General features: G+C 48.5%; 1 protein-coding gene across 2 annotated transcripts in view; it reads right to left on the bottom strand.

The window, feature by feature from the left end:
* Positions 1 to 12228, bottom strand: part of ogfod3 (2-oxoglutarate and iron dependent oxygenase domain containing 3) — a 143549-nt gene that overhangs the window by 129083 nt on the left and 2238 nt on the right. For both annotated transcript variants that reach the window (XM_085963506.1, XM_085963507.1), the window contains exon 2: positions 3988 to 4202. In XM_085963506.1, the coding sequence (XP_085819632.1) occupies positions 3988 to 4202 (215 nt within the window). The remainder of the gene's footprint in view (positions 1 to 3987; positions 4203 to 12228) is intronic.

Genomic DNA, 12228 nt, shown 5'->3' with positions numbered 1-12228 from the left:
CTCCTCCCCCCGAGGGTCGCGCCCCCCCCCCGCCGAGGTGAAGACCGCCGATTGCGGCTGTGCGAGACGGCCGGCCGGCCCGGTTGCCAGGGTAACCGTTGACGCTCAGCAAGCCCCGCCCCCCGGCCGAGCCAGAGAGAGACGCCGCGTCTCAGCTCCTGCTGCGCGCGCACCCTTTAGTAAGGTAGCGGCGCTGGGCTGAGGCCCGCCCCTGCAGCCTTCGAGTGGGGCCGGGAGGTGCCTAGCTCGGGCGTGGGTGCGGAGGAGAAGCCGAGGCTTCGCGGCCTACCTGGAAAAACGGGGAAAGGTAGGAAAATTAATGAGATTAGATAAGTTAATTCGTTTCTAAATCATTTTTTTAAAAAACAATATGTGTTTTAAAAGCAATGTTTTTTTTAAAGACGCAGAAAGCGGGAAAAAGGAAAAGTTTGGAATCAAGATGGCGGCGACTCACCTCGGTTCAGAACGATAAGGCCTGGCCACACACGCACCGATTGGCCCGGCGGCACACGCCAGCAACCCGGCGTACGATTGGTCGAGCTCGAGGTCACTCTGTCGCTAATGAGCGGATAATGAGATGCTAATGAGCGGAATGTTGAAGGTTTTTGGGATACCGCGGGCACGATTTTAGCCCAGCCGAAACGTAAATACGCTTAAAACCGTCTCGGAAGCGTAAGCTTTCTTTGGAGGTAACGTGCGCGTAGGTACGCCCTGTAACTTTCGAGCGCATAGCCCGCCAGACGCACACGCGATGACAGACAGAATGACAGAATGACAGACAGATGTACCGATTTATATATATAGAAGATAGATTAAAATCAGAGTGGTTTGCAACATTACATTGAAAAATCCTATGTCATACTATTTCAATGGAAAATCCAGTATAAAACTGTCAATTTCATTTTACCTGCAGGTGCCACAGTGATAGTTTTTTTAATGTTAGATATTACAGAACAGTAGCTGCTATGACAACTACTGCCAGCGGGAATATTGAAAAGCAAGTTATTTTTTTGATTAGTCTGGATGCAGTTGCAGGCTCTGGCCACAGAGTGTCACTGTGGAGTAACCTAACATTTTGAGGTAACCAGCAGCCATCAGAACAAACTTTCATTTCATATTGTGCCTTTCACATCCTAAGGGACGTTCCAAAGTGCTTCACAGCCAATGAATTACTTTTGAAGTATTATCACTGCTGTTATGTAGCAGCCAATTTGCACACGTCAAGGTCCCACAAACAGCAAATGAGATAAATGACTAGTTAATAAGTTTCAGTGGTTTTGGATGCAAGATAAATGTTAGCTAGACTGCCCTGCTCTTCTTTAAATAATGCTCTTATGTCTAGCTAAACAGGCAGATGGAGCTTTGATTTAAGTTTTCATCTGAATGATGGCATCTCTGACAATGCAGCACTCCCTTAGTACTGCACTGAAGTGACGGTCCAGATTATGTGCTCAAATCCTGGATTGAGATTTAAACCCACAACTACAGTCTTCTGACTCGAAGGCAAGAGAGTGTTACTGTTGAGTAAAAGAGGCAAGTAATTAGTTTTTAAAGAAAACGTTAATTTAAAAATAAATTATAGCTCCACAACAGCGCTCCCAGACTACTTTCCAACCCCAATGGCAGACTATTCATCACAGCTCGATGACAAACGTCAAATAATTCCCCAGCCCAATCTCCCCAATTCCCACTGCCACCCATTTGCTTTTCTTCCCGCCAATACCTCTGTCCATTTCCGCAGTCTGCTGGGCCATCAGTCCACCCGCCAGACCTCCTCTATGACGGGCCACGCTCTCACCCTGCACTGTTGGCCTAACTTGCCCGACCCCTCCTGCGGCCCAATGAGCTCACCCACCTTCCAGCCCACTGCATCTCTCTTTGCTCCACCCACCAGTCTCTAGGTCATTGGCCAGGACATGACCCCCTCCCCACCACACTGAGCTTTATTATGCTCAGAGACTATTGCAGATTCGACGCCATCTTGTAACCAACGGTCACTTTTCCGCCAATCAGAAGCATTTCTCTTGTACTCATCGATTAACATTTGCACGCCCCCCCACCCGAATCATTTCAGCCTATTTCAGATCATGAACCCCTCACTCATTCAGCATAATTCAATACTCTGTTTCCACTCTCCCATAAACAGCACTTTGGCAGTGACCCCCACTGAACACAACCATAGCACCCATTCCTCCCGCAACAGGATGGCATTCCCCCACCGCCCCCCGACATATGCATTTCAACCCTGGCTGATCAGAACCCCTCCTCCCACAATGTGCAGCCTTTCTTTCTGTTTCCCCCCCGACTCAGCAGGAAAATTGCAGCCAGTGCACCGTTTCCTCCTGCCCCTCACCACTCAGCAGGAAAATCGTCCCAACCTACTCCAAGATCCCGTCCCCCAGTCCCCTCCAAAGAGCATCAAAATGGGTCCCGTGAAACCATCTCCCCCACACTAATTATCCAAACGTCCCCCATCCCTTGTCACATCTAAACCAGGCCCAGTTTGCAGCTACTCCAATGGATTCCCACATAAGTTGTGGCTTGGGTCCGCTAGAATGGCCACGGATTTAGTCCCCAGTATCTTTTGTCATCCTAATTTGAGGTTTTTTTTAATATATTGAATTTTAAATAACAAACTGAAATAATTCTAATAATTCCTGATTATATCTGTGTTTATTGATAGACATTGTAAACATTCTAATTGCTTTTGACACCTGTTAGATTGAGAGAGACACAGATAGAGAAGGGCAGACAGAGAAACACACAGAAACAAAGATACACTTCCAAAAAGCATTCGTAATCACCAATTGTGAAGTTTGTAGAGATACAAAGCAATGTGACCAAAACCCACCACCACCCCCCAGCCAACCCCCACTGACAGACACCAGGAATCCACCAGTGACCAAAACCCCACATTCCATTCCGTTCTGCCAAATATAGGATCCCCCTCCGCAGTGATGCCAGACTAAAGAAATCCCCCTGCTGATAAAAACCTTCAGCCCCACCAAAATGCTGCCAAATTGCAGGAACCCCCACACCAGTTTTAACAAGACCCTGGACCATTCCCAGGGCTATCAAAGCGCTACCATTCTCACTGCAGCTAATCCCTACTTCCCCTACCCAGAACTATGAAATATCAGACATCTAACTCCAACTAACTGGCACTGTATTTTCTCAGTTTTAAAACTGGTGGAATTAATATATAGATAAAGGAATATATATTATAAAATAAAGACTGTTTTCACAGAACAATGGGCAGAGTCATGGAATTCAATCCAACGCACCGATAAAATTCCAGAATATCATTTAATAAAAATTGAACTTTTGTATTCAATGGCAGTAAATCAATGGCACTGATGTTGTCCTTAGATGGCACAAGCATCCTTACTGTTATAAAACAGAGTATCCTCTAACTCACTGAGCACCTCCACAGGAGATCTGCTGATAAATGAAATCAATATTGGAAGGGGCAGTGACTTCAAATTGGGAATTGCAAAATCTATGACTCACTGGAGACAAAACCAATTTTCAGCATCCGACACTATTGAGATAGGAGATGTAAACTCTCAAGAGCAACTTGTAACGTGAATTAATTAATGATATGCTTTTTGTGTTTATTTTTAATTTCATAATGTAGTCAAATCTCTTAACCTTTCAAATTACATTTTCTTCAAGCATTATATCTTCAATCTGCAAACACACTATTTGAGTCGATAATCTATAAAATTCTGATTATTCTGTGCACCCAGCTGCAACACACTCTTTGTTTAGCTCCCAAATACTTTATTATAGCGAAGGTCAACCTTATGTCTTGGTATGGTACTCATTTATATTTGCGCACTGTGAGATATTTAATAGTTAAAAGCCCATAAAATTAACTATTGTAAACATACAAGCACCTTTCGCTTGGGCCTCATGGTGAACGTATGTGATTCTGCAAAGAAACTGAACAGGCGGAAGAAGCTTCATTACACAATAATATTGTACCTGCAAATCGCTTGTAATTTTCATAATCTTTGGAGCATGCTACCTCGAAAAATTTTCCTTCCAAAGTGTCAGCCTGGCGTGCAAACACTTCTTTAAAGTCATCCACGTGCAGATAATCCCAAAGCAAGACCACACAAAAAGCAGTAAAAATAATAGATGTCAGAATCGTTAACCACTTCCACCAGGTCGCTTGCTTAGATTTGTTCTTTTTCATACTGAAAGTAAAACAAAAATTTGAAAGCATCAATAATCTTTTGTTCCCTAACTTTTGAGTTGCCAGTTCTGATGCAATTATCAACCGTGCATATTGAATGCTATCAGCAATTTTTAAATTAACACACATTCATCAAGTAGCAACTGCATAACTTTGCCCTTTAGTGTAGAATAACACATCAGTTTTCCATCTGCCATTGTATTTTCTAAAGCAAAAAAATGTTTATATTACAACCTCATTACATACCAATTTCTTTAAACCATTTGGAAACCTTTCATTGATTTTAGAGTAAAACATTCGAACTAAGCATCCACCCATCAGTTACCATGGCTCCATTTACTTTGCGAAGTGAGGGGAGGAGTGGGGGGTGGCGAGGGGCAGGAAGGGGGAGAAGAAAGGATGCGAGGAGAGAGGGAGAAGATGGAAGCGGAGTGGGTGAGAGGGGAGATGGGGCGAAGGGGAGGGGGTATTGGGATGAAGTGAGAGAGTGGCGACGGGAGGAGAAGGGTGAAAAGGCGAGGGAGAATGGGGAAGCGAGAGGGCGAATGGAGCGGGGGTTGGGAGGTGGAGAGAAAAGGGGAGGGAGTGGGGGGAAGAGCAGGGGAGAGGGGCAAGAGGGGGCAAGCGGGGAGGAGGAGCTAGGTCTGCGCCTGCAGTAGTTACAGGCCCATTGCAGAGACGGATGGGGCATTGCCAGCCTCCCACCTCACTTTCCTCAATGTCGGTCTACTGGGCAGCCTATCAGAGGTACACCCAAAGAAACCGGAAGTCGGGGCTAGTGCAAGAACTCCCAAGGCCTAGAAGGTCTGCAGGGGCAGCCTGAAGATAAAAGAAGCAAAGGTTTTTATTTTTCAAACCCCCCATCCCACAGACTATCTTCAGGCATAAGAACCTTCAGCAACAGCCAGAAAGTCCCAAAGCCAGCAGACAGAATTGCTGCTGAAAGTTTCTCGGAAAACACTGGTGCTTCTGGGCCTGAACAGGAATTTGAGGAGCAACGTGGTTACGGTGGGATCACTGGGCCAACAATGCAACCCATCATCCCCAAGTGGCAGGAACAGAAAGTGAAGTAATCTTCACTCAGAGAGCACTTTGAAAACAAAACAAAAAATTATATATTTTAATCACTTTTATTATTTAAAAAATTATGACGTTTCTGTTTCTTTCAATTTTTTTTATTTTATTTAAAAGAAAACATCCAGTAGCAGATTGGGAACTGGAAATGATCGCAGTCAGTGAGAGTAGGTTCAAATCCATTTGTTAATACCAATTTTTCTAAGAAAATTAATGAAAATGTTTTCCTCAGTATTTAGTGAAGAAATAGGTTTTAAAACATAAGACCGTTATTAATTCCCAGTGGTCAACAGAGAGTAGTTTTCAACAAAATTGAGCCAATGTATTTTTAAGAAACGATTCTCATGTTCACTGTAGCTTTCAAAATGAAACAAATGAAATATGAACGTCGATAAGTTCAGGGGAGAGGTTATTGGCACCACCTTCACAAGAAGGTTATTATCCACTTTACATTTTTTGTGCACTTGTGATTTTTTAATGTATTTCGGTGTAATTACTTGTTTTCACATCATCATCATAGGTATATAGTCAGTGCCAACTGCCATTTTTTTTAAATGCTGACAGCTTTTGCTTGTTTGATGAGTCATGTTGCGGTTTCTGTGGGTCGACACTCCCAATTTTGTGATGGAGGCAGGGACTCTGTTGGTTGCTCTCCATTGCAAAAGCATTTATGGGCCAAATGGCCCTGCTCAACTAGACTTACATAGAATTTACAGCACAGAAACAGGCCAATCGGCCCAACTGGTCTATGCCGGTGTTTATGCTCCACACGAGCCTCCTCCCACCCTACTTCACCCTAACCTTATCAGCATAACCTTTTATTTCATTCTCCCTCATGTAATTATCAAGCTGCCCCTTAAAGGCATCTATGCTATTTGTCTCAACTACTCCCTGTGGTAGCAACATTCCATTACTCTCTGGGTAAAGAGGTTTCTCTTGAATTCCTTACTGGATTTATTAGTGACTTGTGGCGGAGCCACCAAAGGGCTCAGATCGTTTGTACATAATTCCTTTAACAACATGTTAGCTACAGTCTGAGTCTGTATCTTTATTTATGCTGTTTAACTAAAAACAGAGTGTGGTTGCTTTAACAGTGCGGTTAAAACATAATGACGTCATGCCATTCATCACGTGATCCCCCACTGGCGGGAAAATGTGATGGCGTCATGACGTCAGCCACAGGACTGCTGGAGCAGTCCTTGTGGAGCCTCCAGAGAGAGCAGACCTACATTTGATGTTATCCTTCAGTTTCTTGTTAAAGCCTGTTTGTTTCATTAAAGTTCATTTTGTTTGATCGCCTGAGTAGAACTCAGTCTTTTAGTTAGGAACCCACGTTCCTACATTGGTGACCCCGACTTTCGTGAACAGTTTTCGCGGAAGATCTTCAGCATGGACGCGAACGCCGTGACTCTGAAACTGCCACAGTTCTGGGAGCAACAACCAGACGCCTGGTTTATCCAGGCTGAAGCCCAGTTCACCATCAGGAACATCGTCGCGGATCAGACCCGTTATTACTACGTGGTCTCCACCCTCGATAGCGCAACTGCCTCGTGGATCATCAGCCTCCTCGGTAGACCTCCTGACAGCAAGTATGATGCGTTAAAGACGCGGTTGCTACAGGTCTTCGGGCTCTCGAAGTCAGAACGCGCTCGCCGGCTCCTCACGATGCCTGGCCTCGGGGACTCCAAATCGTCCAAGCTCATGAACCAAATGCTCACGCTCTTGGGTGCCCAACCGGAATGCTTCCTCTTCCGGGAGCTATTCCTCTGCCAAATGCCGGAGCAGGTACAGGCTGCCCTAGCCAGATCCGAGATTACAGACTGCGCCGAGCTTGCTGCCGAAGCAGATAAGATTTTCACAGTAACCCAGCAGTGCTGCGCGGCCACGAGGCGCCCATCCCCCACAGACGCGGTTCCAGCCCCTCCTGCAGCGGGCTGGTGCTCCTACCACGCCCGTTTTGGCGTGAAAGTAAGACGCTGCCGCTCTCCCTGCAGTTTTTCACCCCCCAAAAAAAAACAAAGCTCCTGCAGCGTTCCTGGCGAAGGAGGACCGGGTCTAACGGGCGCTCCGCGGTTGCGATGGCGGTCGGATCTACGGGGAAACTTCTTTACATCACCGATTCTCTTTCGGGTCGACGTTTCCTTTGTGACACCGGGGCGCAGTGTAGCATCCTACCTGCGTCGAATCTCAATGTACAAGCTGGGAACAAGCTGGGAACCACGGTTTTTCCCTTGTGGCGGCTAATGGCGCAGCAATTCGAACTTTCCGAAAGCGGAGGGTCCAAGTGTGTTTTGGCGGTCAGCGCTTCCATTGGGAATTCATCACAGCCACAGTCTCGCAGGCCATCCTAGGGGCAGATTTTCTGTGTGCCAACGGCCTCCTCGTCGACGTCCGGCACCGCTGGTTGATCAACGCAGCCACCTTCCACTCGATTCCGTGCTACCACAGTACCACCGTGGCGCGCTCTATCGCCTGCGCTTTCCCTTCTCCGGATGACTTCACTCGGCACCTCGGAGAGTTCCCAGAGCTGACAAGGCCCACTTTCTCCTCCTCGGCCACGAAGCATGGTGTTGAACATCATATCACCACTACTGGCTCCCCGGTTTATGCACGGGCTAGAAGGCTCGAACCAGGCAAACTCGCGGCTGCGAAAGCGGAGTTCGACACGATGGAGCGGCTTGGGATTATTCACCGGTCGAATAGTCCCTGGTCTTCGCCTCTCCACATTGTTCTGAAACCGGGCGGCGGCTGGCGGCCATGCGGTGACTACCGACGCCACTACTCCTGATCGGTACCCGATCCCGCGTATTCAGGGTTTCTCGGCCCATTTGGCGGGAAATTCTATCTTTTCTAAAGTCGACCTCGTCCGGGGGTATCACCAGGTTCTCGTGCACTCGCAAGATGTCCCGAAAACCGCTGTCATCACCCCTTTCGGACTCTGAGTTCCTGCGGATGCCGTTTGGCTTGAAGAACGCGGCACAGGCTTTCCAGTGCCTAATGGACTCCGTGCTCCGAGACCTAAACTTCATCTTTGTCTACCTTGACGACATTCTCATTGCCAGCGCTAGCAAGGAAGAGCACATCTCCCATTTGCGTACCCTCTTTACACGCCTCAGCTAGCATGGTTTAATCATCAACCCGGCCAAGTGCCAGTTCGACCTGCAGCGGATCGATTTCTTGGGACACCGCATAACATCAGATGGCGCCGTCCCCTTGCTGACGAAGGTGGAAGCGGTTACCTCTTTCCCGTGCCCGCCAACCGTCAAGGCCCTGCAAGAGTTCCTGGGGATGGTCAACTTTTATCATCGATTCGTCCCTAAGGCAGCTGAGCTAATGCAACCTTTGTACGGGGCCCTCAAGGGCAAGTCCGGTAAGGATCCAATCAGCTGGACGGCCGAGATGGACCAGGCGTTCGTCAACACCAAGAGCGCTTTGGCCAACACAACCATGCTGGCGCACCCACTTCCAGGTGCCACCATCGCCCTTACCACAGACGCGTCAGACTACGCCATCGGCGCAGTGCAGGAGCAGTGGGTGAACGGTATGTGGCAACCACTGGCGTTTTTCAGCCATCAACTACGGAAAAATGAAAAAAAACACAGCACCTTCGATCGGGAGCTACTGGCCCTTATCCTAGCCATTCGCCATTTCCGGTTCTTATTGGAAGGACGTCCCTTCACGGCTTTTGTCGACCACAAACCTCTAACGTTAGCCATGGCCAAGACTGCCGAACCGTGGTCCGCTTGTCAACAACGTCACCCGACGTTTATTTCTGAATTTACCATGGACATTCAACATGTGTCTGGTAAGGACAACCTGGTAGCAGGTTGCCTCTCCCGTGCGACGGTCCATGCGGTTCACCTGGGGATTGACTACGCCCTCATGGCTGCGGATCAGGCCTCGGACCCAGAGGTCCAATCATACAGAACCGTCCCCTCTAGTTTCCAAGCGACCGACGTCAGTTTCCAGGCCGCAGGCGCCACGCTCCTTTGCGACGTCTCCAGGGGCGTTCCCCGACCAATCGTGCCAGTCGCATGGCGCCGGAAGGTGTTTGATGCCATACATGGGTTGTCGCACCCTGGTATGAAGGTTTCACAACAGCTAATGTCGGCGAAGTTCGTCTGCAAGGGTATGCATCTCGATGTCCGTGACTGGGCCAACACCTGCGTGGTCTGCCAGAAGGCCAAGGTCCAGCGTCATGTTAAGGCTCCAGTGGCTACGTTCGCCGTTCCGGAGCGTCGTTTCGACCACATGCATCTGGACCTTGTGGGGCCACTTCCGCCTTCTCATGGTTATACGCATCTCCTCACCATGGTAGACCGCACCACTAGGTGGCCAGAGGCAATTCCTTTGGTTTCCACCACTTCGGCAGACGTCGCTAGAGCTTTCATCTCCTGTTGGGTTGCCTGTTTCGGGGTACCGGCGGACATCTCTGCCGACCATGGGCCACAATTTTCCTCGGAGCTCTGGAACGCTGTAGCTCAGGGGCTCGGCACCAAACTTCATCGCACCACCGCCTATCATCCACAGGCGAACGGCCTTTGCGAGCGATTCCACAGGTCGCTTAAAGCCGCCCTTCGGGCCAGTCTTCAAGGTGCAGGGTGGGTGGACAGACTCCCATGGGTCCTTTTGGGTCTTCGTACAGCGCCCAAAGAAGACCTACAATCGTCCTCAGCCGAACTCGTTTATGGCCAGCCTCTCCGAGTACCAGGGGATTTCCTCCCTTCTCCCACAGAGCCATGGTCCGCCTCCCAGCAACTCGTCAGCCACCAGGAAGCGGCCAGATCCTTTGCTCCGGTGCCTACATCAAATCACGGCTTACAGAGCTCCCACGTGCCAGCGGAGCTGAAGAATGCCGAGTACGTTTTTATCCGGCACGACACTCACCGGGATCCGCTCAAGCCCCCTTACACTGGTCCTTTCCGCGTCATCGAATCAGGAGACAAATCCTTTTCGGTCGACATCGGAGGAAAGCCGGATCACATTTCGACAGACCGGTTGAAGCCGGCTCACCTGGACCTGGACCACCCAGTCGTCATCGCTCAACCGCCGAAACGTGGCCGACCGCCCGCAGCCGCCGTGCCAGATCAACCACAGCCACCCACCAACTCGACCACACTCGCCGCGCCAGCTCAACCGCAACCGCCCGCCAGCTCGACCACCGTCCATCAGCTTCCTCTGCCAGGTTACCGAAGTCGCTCGGACAGACTTGTCAGGCCTCCTCGACGTCTCACTTTTGCTGTTAAAGACAATTCTGGGGGGCGCATGTGGTGGAGCCACCAAAGGACTCAGATCGTTTGTACATAATTCCTTTAACAACATGTTAGCTACAGTCTGAGTCTGTATCTTTATTTATGCTGTTTAACTGTACAGAGTGTGGTTGCTTTAACAGCGCGGTTAAAACGTGATGACGTCACGCCGTTCATCACGTGATCCCCCACTGGCGGGAAAACGTCATGATGTCAGCCACAGGACTGCAGGGGCAGTCCTCGTGGAGCCTCCAGAGAGAGCAGACCTACATTCGATGTTATCCTGCAGTTTCTTGTTAAAGCCGGTTTGTTTCATTAAAGTTCATTTTGTTTGATCGCCTGAGTAGAACTCAGTCTTTTAGTTAGGAACCCGCATTCCTACAGACTATCTTATACTTGTGTTCTCTACTTTAGGATTCCCCCACAAGTTGAAACATTTTCTCTATGTCTACCCCATCATAATCTTAAAGACCTCTATCAGGTCACCCCTCTAGAAAAAACAGGCCCAACCTGTTCAGTCTTTCCCGATAGTGCCTTGAATTTTTTATGGCCTTGTTAACCTGCGTTGCTACTTCTACCGATTTGTGTATCTGTAACCCTAGATCCCTTTGCTCCTCTACTCCATTTAGATTCTTATTTCCCCAAGGAGTATGTGGCAGACATGCCAACTCTCGCAAATCTATCGCGAGAGATGAGATTTCTGAGTGAAATGAAGCCTCACTCATGATCTCGCGATAGAACACCGAAACCTCGCCTTTTTTTTTTCTAAACTCACCCACACGAAAGAGGCGGAGGCGTTTCCCAAAGTTCGGGCCTCATTAGAATATCAGCAAGCTGCCAGTGCTGAACGAACACCGACAGGCAGCTCGCCGATTGGAAAGGGGGGGTCTTAAAAATGGGAGACGCAATCCTGGGGAAAGGACCATGGAGGGACTATCAGCAGATGGAAAGATTTTTGTGGGGCCTGGAGGAGCACTCAAAATATCACCGGCAAAGCGGACTTTAAATCTGCAGTGGTCCCTTTAAAAATGACTGGGTTCGGCTGTGGCCAACGGGGACCGACTCGGACTGAAACCCGGCGACCTGAAGGAAACTTCTACGTCGAGAAGAACCAAACTTCCTCCCTTTGAAAAGAGACTTGCACGTGCCCTGCCCCATTCTCAGGCCAGATACGAGGACAAAGAAACACAGATCACTGGCCACTTACAGTTGGTCCCAAAAGTTGATGCAGCTTCCAGCCACTTGTGGTCGGTGCTGCTTTAACCGCACCTAGTGATCAGCATGGGTTTTAAACGTTGTTAAACTTCAGACAGGTTTTACTCACTTTCCCTGAATATTTTTTTTGAAACAGTGGAAGGTTAGTGAAAGATTCGTAAGGCCAATTTCCAAGATTATTTAGCAAGGTGCAAACACCTAATATTTTACTGGACTGAGAACCAGCCCTTACAGGAGAAGCTATTTGTGCAAACAACTGCATTTTGCATCCAGCAGGCTTTCAAGCTCCGTTCCTGTTTTTCCAGTTCAGTGGATTACAGAACCCAAGGATTTGTTGAAGTTTCCTTGTAGAGCATTTTAATTTGTTAATTATTGCCTAGATTTACATATTACTGTGGTATTTTTTCCTCGAGGGCAATGAGGTCAGTTGTTCCTATGCCATTAATATTTGACAGGCGATTACAAGGAGATTTTCCTTTTTGACAACTG

Source organism: Somniosus microcephalus, chromosome 21 (genome assembly GCF_052327205.1).
Source record: "Somniosus microcephalus isolate GS21.2 chromosome 21, FLI_Smic_1.0, whole genome shotgun sequence".
Lineage (NCBI taxonomy): Eukaryota > Metazoa > Chordata > Chondrichthyes > Squaliformes > Somniosidae > Somniosus > Somniosus microcephalus.
Note: the sequence above shows the minus strand (reverse complement) of the source record. Positions and strands in the feature narration are given on the sequence as shown.